Here is a 14,540-nt window from a genome sequence, read left to right on the forward strand (position 1 = left end):
GGTCCTGTAGCTGTGGGGTGGTGTGTGTGTGATGAGCAATGGTTCCAGCCTAATAGCACCAAAGTAGAGAGATATTGACTCACAGTACCATTTTCAGCAGAGGGGATATGGTCTGGCTTGAAAGGATCCTTTCCGTCTGTGTGTTGAGAGTTCACTGAAAAACAGCAGAGACAAAAGCAGTGAAATCAACCCAGGTCACATCACAGTAACTCCAGGAAGAAATAGCCCCGAGAAGAGGAGGAAGGAAGTGGGAGGTTTGCATATGCTGAGAGATTTAGATTACAGGAGTCAACAAGTGGTCCCAAAGCGACTGCCATCTTTGGCTAGGTCAACTCAAAGAACCGAGACTCTTTTCCCAAGACGGAGACTACACGAGGAGGTTTGAGGAAGACCAGAAGTCAAAGTTTTAGATGCCTTTAAGATGTCCAAGTAGAAGTGAGTTTCACGGATGCGGTTTTGCAGATGTGAGGATGCATAGCTAGCATTACTGATGAACAATAAAGAAGAAAATTTTTTTGTAATTCAACATTTATATATTCTCAATTTCCCCCATATTTGATGATGCTGTACTCATGAAGAATTTTGTGTACTCCTTCCATTTAAATTATTATAAACATTTTCTCATTGTCATATAGGTAAAACAACTATGTTTAAAATTTGCTGCTTTTGTTTCGTTTTGTTGAAAAGGTTCTCTCTGTCTAGACTTGACTGGCCTGGAATTCTGTGTAGACCAGGCTGTCTTAGAACTTACAAGACATCCACCTAGCTCTAACTCCGAAATGTTCGTATTAGAGGAGTGTGCCGCCATGCCCAGAACATTTTTTTATACAGCGATGGTTTTTATTTTTTATTTTTTCCTTTAAAGACAAAGGGACCAGACTACCTGCCTCAGTAGTAGAGCCACCTCCCTATGACAACCCTCTGCATAAACTGCACTTTCTCCTCCTGACCAGCAGAGGACGCACGCTATATAGAACTCAGACAGAGGTGCCTCTCCTTTGCTTTCCTCTGGCCGACCTCCTGACCTTCCTCCCGGAAGTGCTCCTGTGGCTGGAGTTGCCGGCGTGACTTTGAGCGCTTCCCGCTCTGCTGCCGGCGCTGAGCACAGCAGAGCACAGCGGAGCAGGAACCCTGGAAGTGGCTGTTCCAGACTTGTCATGCGGCTGCTGCGGATCACTGCAGGCCTGGGGCGTGGGCCGCTCCCTCGGGTCCCTGCCATCCTGGGTTGGCAGGGGAAGCAGGTAACTGGTGCCAGCGAGCCTTCCAGAGCCGAGCAGGTGGCGACACCCCTTCTTTACCCTGGGTCTTGAGCGGCGTCTTCCCGAGCCCTGTAACCTCCTGGTTATCCGTATGCCAGCTCTGCGCTGGGGTCCCCCACCTCCTGATGGGTATGATCTACCTTAAAGAGGAGTGCCCCGAGTGAAGGTCAGATGAAAGTTAGCGGCTCCGGGACTCAAGCCCCGGATTTCTGACTCGTTATCCAGTGCTCCTCTTACTACTGGGTATGGTTGGATGCTCTCTGAACGAATGGGTTCTATTCAACTTCCTGGTGCTCGTCACAGGTCATGTTTCCTAGTAAGGTGTATAGATTAAACTTTGTAAGTCTTTGGAGTGATATACTCAGAGCAGGGAAGCTATTGGTAGATGTGGCCCCCTACCTGTCATGGGGCCCTGGTTTGTTTTGCCACCCAAGCACTTGCCAACTGTCTGCTTTGACATGTTGTCACTTTCCCTCTTCCGAGCAGTGTTTGCCAAGTGTTTGGGTGTGCAGTTTTGTTTTGATTCAGTAAATACATTCCCTCTCCCCATTGTAAAGCTCACAGGAACAACTACCACCCCAAAAGGCACTTCATTGTTTCCGTGCAGTTGAAATTGGAAACCTTTTCGGGGAGGGTGTGTGTGTGTGTGTGTGTGTGTGTGTGTGTGTGTGTGTGTGTGTAGGCTCTTAGTTGGGTAGACCTGTGTGTCCTTACATACTCTTGCTAGCTGTAAATTAGGACAGGGAAAACTGAAAACCTATGGTAAAATTCAATCTAAAACTTGTATTTCTTGTTAAAGTGGTCGTCGTCGAGAGGTATCGTTCTGATGTTATGACAGTGTGTGTTTAAAAGTTAGCAGCAAGGCTGAGCCATAGGGGAGTTGTCAAATATGACAGCCTGAGTATCAGTCTTGGGACCCACACAGCAGAATGAGAACAGGGTCCTTCAAATTGTCCTTTTGACCACCCTGTGACTGCACTTCCTGAGGAAGAGTTGAGTCCCCAAAACTCTCGCCTTTGCTCAGAACCATCTCTAACTCCAGCTCTAGGGGACCTAAAGGCCTTTTCTGATCTGTTCAAGCACCAAGCACGCATATGGTGCAGAGATAAACATGCAAGCAAAACACATGTACACATAATTTTAAAAGTTTTAAGTTTAAAACTAACATTTAGCCATAGTGTGTATACTACTTTTAGTTTTCAGTGTTATTCAGAATTAAATCCAGGGCTCCTTAAGTAACACAGAGGTTGAGGACCCGTGAGTTGTGGTTGAGGGGAAAAAACCCTCACAGTTCACATTTAATTGTGATCTCTTATAATAGGTGTATCGAACTGAGCTTTTACAACTGTTTCTCAGGCTAATTGGAAGACCTACCGATGGTGTTCGTCAGGACCAATTCCCAATGAGAAAATCCGGAACATTGGAATCTCGGCTCACATTGATTCTGGGAAGACGACGTTAACAGAACGGGTGCTGTACTACACTGGCAGGATTGCCACGATGCACGAGGTGTGCACTTAGTGGTTGATTCTAGAACCATTCCAGAGCGATTCGGAACTTGATTTCAACTGTTCTGTAGTTACAGTTTCATGGGCTTCACAAAACCTTGTTTTAGGATGAAAACAGCGGTCACCAGGGCAGTGGTTTTCTACCTTCCTAATGCTTCCTATATGCATTGAATATAGCTCCTCATGTCGCAGTGACCCCCACCCCAGCCATAGAATTATATTTGTTGCTACTTCATAACTGAGTCATAATATACAGACCTGTGTTTTCCAATGCTCTTAGACAACCCTTGTGAAAGGGTCGTTCCACCTCAGAGGGGTCGCAGCCCACAGGTTGAGAACCACTGTCACAGAGGCTCCTTAGCTAAAGTCAGATGAACGAAGAGGAGAGGTCAAGCGGGTTTGAGATGTTGCCATGAATGATCTCTCTAGAAGTGATCACTGTGAGTATCCTGAGTAGATGTTGATACGGCATCCCAGACCTTACACAGCTGTTACAATACTCAAGCATTTTATGAAGGATCCATGTTTATAATGTCAAATGGAAAGTGAGTCTCAAAAGGTGCTGTTGATGTTAAAAAAAAAAAATCACAGCTCTCATCTTAAAGGAAATAAGAGTTTTTATCTGGAGCCATTTTGAGTGACCATGGCTCAGGAACACAGATTTAGGTTGTCCCAAATTTCATGTTCTAATGTGCAAGCAATTTCAGGATGTTTTAATTTTATAGAACAAAGGAAGTCAGAAATCAAGATGAGTTTGACATGCATTTGTGGGTACACCAGAGAGGGAAACACAGTGAGTTGGGGAACTGGTCTACAGGCCCAAGGTGACATTCTTAGCTTTAGGGTTGGCAGCAGCTAGTGTCCTGCTAGGTTAATAGCTTCTAAGAGGTTTTGGCTTATTCTCGAGAGGTGTTTGTCAGATGCAGAGTAGGCATGGCCCAGCACAAGGTAAGTAACCCCTGAACCTGCACCATTCCAGTTTCTCCACAGGAGGAAATTCTGATGGGTCCAGCAGTCTCTGCAGATGGACTCCTTCCAGGAGTTCTGCGTTCACAGCCAGGCACGGCATCTTTTCAGGAACTTTCATTCGCAACACCGATTATAAGCTCTACCAAAAACCCAACAGGGAAGCACTATGTGAAATATTGGCACTCGAAGATACCGCCAAGCCCTGGGTACCTGAACTCTAGCCCAGACTGTTCTTCAGGTGAAAAGCACCCGCTAAAGCAGATCCTTTTAAAGCTAACCACTGTCCTTCTCTGCCTCATAGGCTGAGCAGAACAGAGCAGAGAGGTCTGCTGCCTGAATATCAGTAGTTCGTAGACTCTGCAAAGCCAGCAGCCAGCAGTTCAGGGGAAACAGATGGTGGCCCCAAATGCTTGTCAGCTGCCAACAAAGAAAAGCAGTCTTGGTAGCTGAGACAGGAAACGCGTCGTCAGATAACAGTCTTGTGAAATGACACGGTTACAGGATTAGGCTTAGCTCACAGATGTGTACGTTAGCTTTGTTTTCTGGTTCCATTTCAGTCAAGATTTCTTTCTTGGGATGAAAGTCAGGAAAATGTGAATTTTGTGCTCATGTTTAGGTGAAAGGTAAAGATGGAGTCGGTGCTGTCATGGACTCCATGGAGCTAGAGAGACAGCGAGGGATCACTATTCAGTCAGCAGCTACCTACACCATGTGGAGAGATGTCAATATCAACATCATAGACACTCCAGGTAAGCTGCCCCTTACTTTGTATGTTCTTGGAGAAAAAAACTCTATGTAATTCTTTTCTCTAGTATGACCCAATTCATCTTTGAGGATCAAATTTTAAAAGTGCAACACTGAATTCCTACCAGATTTGGGACTTACAGCACTTCATCTGTCTGTTGCTTCTTTGAAAAATATCACAAGAAAGTTAGAAGGGCTCTCCCTTTACCATGGTCTAGCTCTCCCTAATGTCCTTTGGGAGTCATCCTGTTGAGCCTCGAACCCAATGCTGGGTGGGTAAGATTGATGGCATGAGGAATGCACGTCCCAGTGTAAAGATGTGTGCAGTGAGCTGGGGTGAAGGACTTCCCACAGTGTCCTGGTTTGCTAGGTTTTGCCAACCTGACATGCTCTCATCATAAATTGTCTGCAGGTGAGTTTGTGGGGCATTTTATTGATTGCTAATTGATAGAGGGCCAAGCCACTGGGTGCACACCCTCACCCCCCCCCCATGCCTCCATGCAGGTGGTCCTGAGAGAAATGAAACGTGGCGCTGAGCGAGCCAGCGAGCAGCCCCCGTGGTCTCTGCTCCAGTTCCTTCAGTGGTTTCCCTCACGGTGGACTGTAACCTTTGAACCAAATGAAGCCTTTTCTTTCCAGATGGCTTTTGGTCACGATGTTTTATCAAAGAAATAGGAAACTAAATGCAGAACTTGGTACAGGTTGTGGATTCTGCTGTGACAGAGCTGACTGTGTTGGTTTTGGAGAGGGTTGTGAACGGACTTTGGAATTTTGAACTGAGAAAGTCAGTGAGTGCTTAGAACTCAATAGGCTATTGTGGGCTTAGACAGTAGACATGCCGGACAGGCGAGGCCTGGCTCCTGAAGTTTCAGAGAGAAGCAAAGGCTGTACCAGAGCCACCGTGATAGTTTGAACTAAGAATAGACAGTGTCTCGCCAGCTAGGCTAGAGTCAGCAGTGGTAGTAAGCACCACAGAGAAAGCACTGGCTTTGCTGGTACCATCGATGCTTGGCAGCTGGAGGTGAGAAGTTAGCTGTAACTAAGAAGAAATCAGCATCACTGAAATGAGTCTTCTGGGATTATTTCCCCAGGGCCAGCACAGAGATGCTATGCTGTTCAGGGGAGGCCAAGATTTCATGTCCTGCTGGCAGCTGAACACAGTAATGTGTAAGTCACCTAGGTAGCACTGGGTCTAAAGGCTTGAAGGGGTCTTGGAGATCCGCCGAGGCTTGGCACCGTGAGAGGAGGCCATTGGTGTGAGTGCAGCCTCAGTTGAAGTAGAAGGCCCAGGATTGACAGGTTCATGGAGAGCAGTTGAGTCTTGGCATCGCGTAATAAGATTAGCTTTGAAGCGATCCAAGGAGAGGCTGTGGGTAAAGGCGCAGCCCAGGTTCAGTGTAGACCCCAGCATTTTGGAGGTGACAGTACAGTGGGATGACCACCAAGGATAGTTGGCAGCTGTGGAGTGGAGCTGGCCTGAACCTCGGAGAGAAGATGTATGTGCGGTGGGTGGGGGAGCCAGAGAGCTGGAGCCGCTCAAGCCGTTTGGAACTTTTCCATTGTTGAAATTCGAATTTGCTTTGCTTTGTGACTGCCCTGATTCTCTCCTCCTGGAGTAAGAAAGTATTTAACTTGTTATTTGATTTTTCAGCAACCAATAGTTATGAGATATTTAAGGGAGACTTGGGACTTTAAAAGAGACACTGGGTTTTTAAAGACTACGACTGTCAACGCTGTGTTTTATATTGGGATATTAGTATTAACATGAGGTCTTGAGGATAAACAGGAAAGAAGAGATTATTGTTTAAGATTGTTGTATTGGTATGTGGGGTGGACAGGGGATCAAGTGTCTTGGTTAGTTTTTTGTCACCTTGACACAAGCTAGAGACAAGTGGGAACAGAAAGCTCAACTTGTAAACATACCCACACCATATTGCCTTGTGAGCATACCTACACCATATTACCTGTAGGAAAGTCTGTGGGGGCATAGGAGGGCCCAGGCCGCTGGGCCTCCCAGGCCTCCCCAAGACAAGTGGTCGTCCATCACATAAGAGAGTGTGCTAAGGTAGTCATTAGGAGCCAGTGAGTGAGCGGACCTTGGCTTCTGAGGATGGACTGTAATGGGTTTGCCAGATACACCCTTTGTGCCCCATGTTGTTTTCGTCGGAGTTCTATCACAGCAGCGGGAAGCCTCACCTGGCCTAATACAAACTGACTGAATATTAAAGAGGCTTTGTCTCCTTTAGGCCACGTGGACTTCACAATAGAAGTGGAAAGGGCCCTGCGAGTCCTGGATGGTGCGGTCCTTGTCCTCTGTGCAGTCGGTGGAGTGCAGTGCCAGACCATGACTGTCAGTCGCCAGATGAAGCGCTACAACGTTCCCTTTTTAACCTTCATTAACAAACTGGACCGAATGGGCTCCAACCCAGCCAGGGCCCTTCAGCAAATGAGGTACTGAGCCTCCACATTCAGGACGATTAATCCCATTATTATGTTGTATTCTAAAGTGTCTTTCTTGATTCAAAACTGTGTTTCTGTGAGTCTTAGTAAATGGGGTACAATCTCAGTGGTTCAGTTTGCCCTGTGGTTCATTAGCTTCCTTCTCTGTGGAATGGAGAAAATGTGTCTCTTATTTCTACTAGAGTTCATTCCAGAAAAACACTGCACTGTGCTGCTTTAGGGAAGCTGTAGGTGCTGGACGTTCTTGTGCCCTCTTTAAACTGCAGGAAGGTGGGGTTCTGAACAGATGTAGCAAATGTCGCATCGTGGCCCTAGCAGATTTTACCCACCAGAGCTGAGGGGCACAGGCTGAAGCCCTTGCGGTGGTGAGTGGCTGAGAGTGGCACATCTGATAACAGAATATCTGGCGGAGGATGTATTTGAAAAGCGATGTTTATCTTCTTTGGGTGTTTAAAATATCTTTTGGTAAAAGTACACCGTGTTTGCTTCTTATTGGTGGCACTCTCTAGATGAACTCTTTCTACGAGTTCTTGTTCTGATTTCGAGAGACCTCTCTTTGTGACTTGATTACTTTGGCTCTTTGTGTATCTTTTCTCATTTTGGAGCTCTCGTGAAGCAGATTTTGGGACGTTTGGATCTATCCTTTGTGTATCGTCTTCTGTCATGCTGCATCTTCCTCTTAGGCAGTGGCTCATGAGAGAGCTCCCCCCACCCCCCAAGCTGAGAACCGAACCCAGGGCCTTGTGCTTGCTAGGCAAACGCTCTACCACTGAGCTAAATCCCCAACCGAAAGCTCCTATTTATGCATTGTCTCTGTGTGTGTGTGTGTGTGTGTGTGTGTGTGTGTGTGTGTGTGTGTGTGTGTGTGAGAGAGAGAGAGAGAGAGAGAGAGAGAGAGAGAGAGAAAGAGCGCTACCATATCACTCACAGGTGAGAATCAAAGGATGGTTTTGTGGTTTGGATCTTCCTTGTTTACATGGGTTCCAGTAATTGAAATTTTTAAACTTTTTATCAAGATTTTATATCACTAGCAATTGAGCAATTATATTGGCTCAAACAGAATTCTTGAGGTTTTTAAAAGCTCATGAATTTGATAGTCTTCTGTGTCTTTTTTTGTTATTTTTGTCTTTTAAAAATATTCAGCAGTTGTATAGCTAATTCCATAAATTTTTCATTTACTGTAATATCATTTTTCATAGAGGTACTTTTCAAATCTCTGAGTTTGGTCTGGGGATATAGCTCAGTGGTAGAGCACTTGCCTAGTATATGCCTGGCCTTGGTTTAATCCCTAGCACTACAGAATCTTAATTTAAATTTCATTTTCTTTCCTTAGGTAACTATCCTTAGATTAATACATTTAAAAAAACACACACACACATTTTTTTAGACTTGTCTCCAAGGCTCACTGCCTCAGTCTGCTAACCTAGGCCTAGCCCCGGAAGCTTCTAGCCTCCATACAGTCCAACCCAGTCCTGGAATGTCTCATCCTCCGAGACTTACTGCAGAATAAGCTCACCCTTCTATTGTCTCTGAACTCTGACTGGTTCACTCAGCTGTTCTGCCTCAAACTCCCCTCCAAGCTGACTGATTCAACTGCCTTCACTCTTGTCTTCTGACTGAATTGCTGTGCTTGACTTCATACTAACTTTGGCAATCTGTTCTGATCTGGCTTTACTCATTCTCTGGCTTATTCTGTCTTCATCTGTGTCTGGCTTGTTCTCTCTTCAACCTGTCTCTACAACTGTCCTAGTAAAACTGCTTCCTCTTCTCTGCACTGCTCTTTTAAGTAGCTTTCTTTTCCTCTCTTCTTGCAAGAGTTGGACATATCCTATTCTATCAAATCTTTCTCTGATTTGTCACTTTGTCTGCCACTCAATTAGACATTACTTTCAAACATGGCTGCTTCCTGTTACAAACTAACTTTACCTTCATTGTTTGGGATTAAAGTGTGTGCTAAGGGCATGTCTGTATTCCAGCTAGAGGGAATAAAAATGTGTGCTAAGGTTTAAACCATACCACAACTAGAAACAGATTTGTTTTTTTTTTTTTTCTTTTCAGCAAATAACAGCACCTCAGGATTCATTGTGTAACTAAATATCCTGGAAACACTTCTATTTATGTGTATGTGGGTCTCTGTAAGTGTATAGCATACCTGTATGTATGGCTATACAGGAAGGGAAGAAGGCATTAGGTCTCCTGGAGTTGGAGTTACAAGCATTTGTGAACTCCCTAACAGGTCCCCTAGAAGAGCAGCAAGTGCTCTTAACCACCAAGCTACCCTTCCAGCTCCAGATATTAGTATTTTGTAAGTTCTTGGCTTTCTTCAAATCCTAGTAGTTCTTAGCTCACTGTCCATAGTTACACAGGGAGTCCTAGTATGTGCTAAATGGTGCCAACTAGAGCATATGTCTTCTCAAGGTAACTGCCGTCTGTTCAGTGAGGCCGGGTGTAGGCTGATGTGAGTTCTCCTTTGAGAACTCTCACTGAATGGTGGTCTCTCTGTCGCTTGGTTTAAGAATAAGAGCTAGGCTCTGCTGCCCCATTGTCTTTTAATGTCTTGGTCATCTGCAGTTCGTTTTTCTGTCTTTCCCTTCTGCTTCTGGATGAGCATGTTCAGGGAGTGTGGTGTGAAAGATGACTCTGTGTTCTGTGTTCAGACGGACTGGCTTTTTTAGCTCCTGGAGTTTGGGTGTCTGTTTCATTTGCTGTATATGGTCTCCTCTTCTGCTAGACCTCTCAGCCCCAATGTCTGCCATTGTTCTTTTGTTTCCTTGTTGCCTTCTGTCATTTCAAAATAATTTTGAGAGAAGAAGCAAATAAATGTTTTTTGTTTTTCAGATCCAAACTAAATCACAATGCTGCATTTGTGCAAATACCCATTGGTTTAGAGGGGGATTTTAAGGGAATTATAGACCTCATTGAAGAACGAGCCATTTACTTTGATGGAGACTTTGGGTAAGTCCTAAAGTACTAAATCTTATATTTTGAAAAACATCAAAGAAAAGGAAGACATAAGTTAAACATAGATTAATTATCTTTTTGAAATGTACCTGAATGCTGTTCTTTCAGGTGACTTTAATGACTGAATTGTAATGTAAATGTCTGATATGCTGGAAATCTGATTTGTGACCTGCAAAGGGGTCAAGACCCACAGGTTAAGAACCACTGCTCTAGGGGCTGGCCAGGAAATAAAATATACCAACTGTAATAGAATTGATAGTTAACAATGTCAGTCCGAATGTACTGTAAGCCACTCACATTAAAATGGAAAGCCAGACCTGGTGGTACAAGCTTACCCTGCTAGCACTTAGGGGTTGAGTCAAGAGCAAGCTTAAACCAGCACTAGCTACACGGCAGGACTCTGTCTCAAAGCTTACCTCACCCACTTCAAGATAGGTGACCTGCTTCAGAATGGACAAAAGGCTGTCATGTTTTAAAGCCTTCAGACAGACTTTTCTAAAGCTTAGTCAGGCTTCAGACAGGTCAGCTTGTAAATTAGCTGATGTTTACTTAGTTTGTTTAAACTAGCTTTCTCATCTAAAAATGCGGGGAGTAGAGACTTATGTGTAAGTGTTGGCAGATCTCCAGTTTCATGCTGCTGTAATTCAGGCACTGAATGCATGGTGTTTTCTTGATATGTAAAAAACGGACTATGATGCCTAGTATAACATCAAGGGTACCGCTGTTTCCCTCCTAGTGGATAGTGTTGAGTTTAGGCACTTCTGTCCACTGGTAGTCCAGTCTTGAGCAAATGACTTGGTCCGTGGAAGTGGTTTTGCTACTGTCCTGTCTGCATGATAACCATGCATGTTGTCTCATTTGCTGTTTGAGTGCAGATACCTCAGAGCTCACCAGACCATCAGTGAATCACCTTAGTACTTAGCCATACCTTCGATGTTTGTATGTTTAACTGAACATTCCTAGAGTTGCAGAAGTAAAGCATTCTTTGTCTTAGTCAGATTGTTCGATATGATGAGATTCCGGCTGATCTGAGGGCCGCAGCAGCTGACCACCGGCAGGAGCTGATTGAATGTGTGGCTAATTCAGATGAGCAGCTTGGTGAGCTGTTTCTGGAAGAAAAAATCCCCTCAGTGTCTGATTTAAAGGCAAGTGCTCTCAAAAACAGGTCTTCTTAAAAAAATTTTTTTTAATGTATTTGGTGTTTTGCCTGCATGCAGTGCTTTTGGGGGCCAGAAGAAAGCATTGTGTTCCCTAGAACTGGAGTTGCAGATGATTGTGATCGGCAATGTGGGTGCTTGCATTGAACCACTGTCCTCTAGAAGAGCAACCAGTGCTCTTAACTGATCAGCTCTCTCCAGTTCCTCGAAATGAATCTTAATATAGTTTAAAAATGGGTTAATTTTGGAGTGGAGAACATAGATTCTTTGTTAATGGGCTTTATTAATGAAATCTGAGTAAAAATATTTAATACAATTCACGGCTACAAAAAGTGAAGATTCTTGCAGGAGACTTTTGAATAAACATTTCCCCTAAATAAGATATTCAAGTTTCAGTAATAATCACTAGAAAAATGCAAATCAGAGTCATAGCGAGATCTCATTCATGCCATTAAGATGAATGTTATCTAAGACTAACCCAACCAACTAGCCAAAGAAACAAAGCCCAGAGCTTGTATTGATGAAGATCTGGGGAAGTGGGAACCCTTGGGCCTTCCTGGTCCAAGGAAATGTAACAAACACTGTGGGGCCAGTCTGGCAGTAAGCCTCTCCCTGGCGACACACCCCGAGGAAGAACGGTCCCTGATAGTTTACTTGTACCCCATCAAGTCTAGAAGCACTTTAATGAGTGTCTGTTTGAATGAATGAATGAATGTATTAACATTATGCAGTCTGTACATATAAAGATTTTTTTGTCCCTAAAAAATAAAGCAAAATTCTGAGGAATGTGACGCTGTAAATGAACTATGAAGACATTCTGGTGAAAATGCTAAGCCTCTAAGATAGTCATTTTATGATTTTGTTTATGTGATATACTAAGATTTGTCAAATTCATAGAAAATAGAGTGATCTAAGCAGCAGACCTATAATCCCAGTACCTGGAAGACTGAGATGGACAGTTCCCACTAATTCAGGGTCATCCTGGGCTACATAGTGGGTAGCCTGGTCTGTGGAGTGAATATTTTTTTCTCACAAAGACAAAAATAAGTAAAGTGGTGATTACATGAGTTGTTAGCCTTCATTTCAGGGAACGACTGTTTTAATTGGAGGAAATGAAAGTTTTAAATACGAATAAAGAGAGCTGTGTAGCATTAGGAATGTACAGAATGTTATTGAGGTATATGCTTCAAAATGGTAAAAATGGTAATTTTATGTATTTTTATAAAGACATTAAACTTTTTAAGTCACTTGTTATGTGAAGCAGAGATCAGATAGGTAATTATCGTACATAAGATGTTACATGTAAGTGTAAATTCAATCGCACTCAGACACAAGAAAGAACCCTGCTGCAGCTGAGGGTCCTTGTTGGTTCTTCACTGGAGCCCTGTCTTGTAATGTGCGTTCTTTGACATCCTGAAAGGAGCTAGCGCCTTAGCCTTGGTGAGTTGGGCTAACCCTAAATAAAGACAAGTACATATTAGAAACCATGGTAGATAGGGGTGTGTCTGTTATTAAAATGTGTCATTTTAAGATTACTCCCAAAGGTTTAGTAAGTCGCTGGAATTCACAGAACAAAGCACATGACACAGTCTGAGGGCGTCATTGTGTCTCCAGAGGAGCCTCACAGGCCCAATTCCTTCAGCAGAAGCACCACTGTGGAGCCTAGGCTATCTGTGGTGTGGATGCTGAGTTTGAGGTCAGCCTGGGCTACATAGGGAGACCATGTCTCAAAAAATCCAAACCAAACTGAACAAAGCAAAACCAAGCAAAACTCAGTGTACAAGATTGTTAGGGTCTACCTAGAATGTGGCACAGAAGGTCTAACATACACTACATGGTATGGAGCGTCAGCAGAGCAAACTGTTGTTGCCAGTTCAGAAGATGAAGGTCTTCCTGGATACCCAGGACTCTGTACAGGCCTTCGTGGAGAGCACAGGCCTTGGTCTCTGCAGGTTGGGTGGGTGTGTGTTAGCGCCTGTGCTGCGGTTGGATGCTTATTGACATGTGGAAAATAGTAACTTAAGTGTGAAAATGTATGTTACGAAAAGGAACGTTTTGGAAAGTGGAGACTTTGTTGGACTATTTTAAGGATGGTTTTAATTTATCCTGCCTTCTGCCCTTCTATGGTTCTGTGTTTTATAAATGTAGACTAAGTTTGGTAATGGTACAGTGCTTCCCTATCTGTATATTAGGGAGCAGTGGGAAGCCATTATGGTGAAATGCCTTGTGATCGCCTCATTTCTTTTCCCACCGCCATTTCTGAGTCCTCAAAATAGCACAAGTGTTCTGAGGTAATTCTAGGCAGCCACAGGGATCAGTCAGTGTTCGCTAGTGCTCAGTTGTCCGAGTCTTCCCTTCAGTCCGGCGCCCAGCCGTGAAGCGGTGCCTCCCACGGGCAGGGCAGTGCGACTGGTACTTTCACCTTAACAGATGTTATCCACCAAGACATTTGCGGAGGTTCACAACACCCCAGCCCACCCTCCCCTGGGGTTCCGAACTGTGCATTAAAACGAATCTTCACAAAAGCTTACAGGAAAACTGCTCCTATCCCATAAAACCATTTCTCTGCCCATTCTAAACCATGTTAATTTCTGATAAATTTTCCCAGAGATTTGGTTCTGGTTTTTGTTTTATTTTTGAGACAAGGTCTTACTATGCAACCGTAACTGGCTGGCCCTGTACTCCTAGAGATTCAACTGCCTCTGCCTCCGAGTGCTGGGGTTGATGGTATGTGCTTCCACACCCAGCCTGTGTGTGCGTGTGTGTGTGTGTGTGTGTGTGTGTGTTCTCCCCCTTATAAAATTACTGGCATACAGTTTACAATATTCAATGTGTCTATTATATATGTATGTACCTCTTTTGATACCAAATAAAAAAATGATTTTCAGAGTATCAAGTAATTGTCCCATAAATCAGCTATTGGCCCTTTTATAAGAGAAACAATTCTTCCCGCTTGTCAATATGCTGACTGAGTTATTGGAATGTTGTTTTTGTCCCTTCCCTGGTACCAGCACTCCGGAGCATCAGTTCAGTTTGTTCGTTTGTTCATAATTGACTTGGAGCATAAATTGATAGCATGAATCACTTTCTCTTATTCTGTAGTTAGCGATCCGGAGAGCTACTCTGAGTAGATCCTTTACTCCTGTGTTCTTGGGAAGTGCTCTGAAGAACAAAGGAGTTCAGCCTCTTCTGGATGCTGTCTTAGAATTCCTCCCCAATCCATCTGAAGTCCAGAATTACGCTCTACTCAATCAGAAGTAAGTGTTACCACCTGAATCTTGGTTTATGAAAAGGTCCTGTAATACTAACACACTATGAAAACGTTTAAGGATTATTCTTTCATTTATTTATGATTTTCCTTCCTCGTTCACAAAAATCACCTTTTAGTGGATATCAGCTTGGGTGTACAGGAAAATACTTACTGTACAGGTAGGTTCCCATATCATTTGTGACATAGAAGTATGATTTATTTTATTATCTCT

At 43.9% G+C, this 14,540-nt stretch overlaps 1 protein-coding gene across 1 annotated transcript in view; it reads left to right on the forward strand.

The window, feature by feature from the left end:
* The first annotated feature begins 1,029 nt into the window (after window positions 1-1,029).
* The window catches only part of Gfm1 (G elongation factor, mitochondrial 1), a 44,776-nt gene continuing 31,265 nt past the window's right edge, over window positions 1,030-14,540 (forward strand). The window contains 7 exon segments of the mRNA NM_053625.2: window positions 1,030-1,241; window positions 2,616-2,768; window positions 4,353-4,485; window positions 6,727-6,931; window positions 9,779-9,895; window positions 10,896-11,046; window positions 14,161-14,315. Of these exon segments, the coding sequence (NP_446077.2) occupies window positions 1,158-1,241; window positions 2,616-2,768; window positions 4,353-4,485; window positions 6,727-6,931; window positions 9,779-9,895; window positions 10,896-11,046; window positions 14,161-14,315 (998 nt within the window). The 5' untranslated portion in view covers window positions 1,030-1,157.

This window comes from Rattus norvegicus, chromosome 2, assembly GCF_021556685.1.
Source record: "Rattus norvegicus strain SHRSP/BbbUtx chromosome 2, alternate assembly SHRSP_T2T, whole genome shotgun sequence".
Lineage (NCBI taxonomy): Eukaryota > Metazoa > Chordata > Mammalia > Rodentia > Muridae > Rattus > Rattus norvegicus.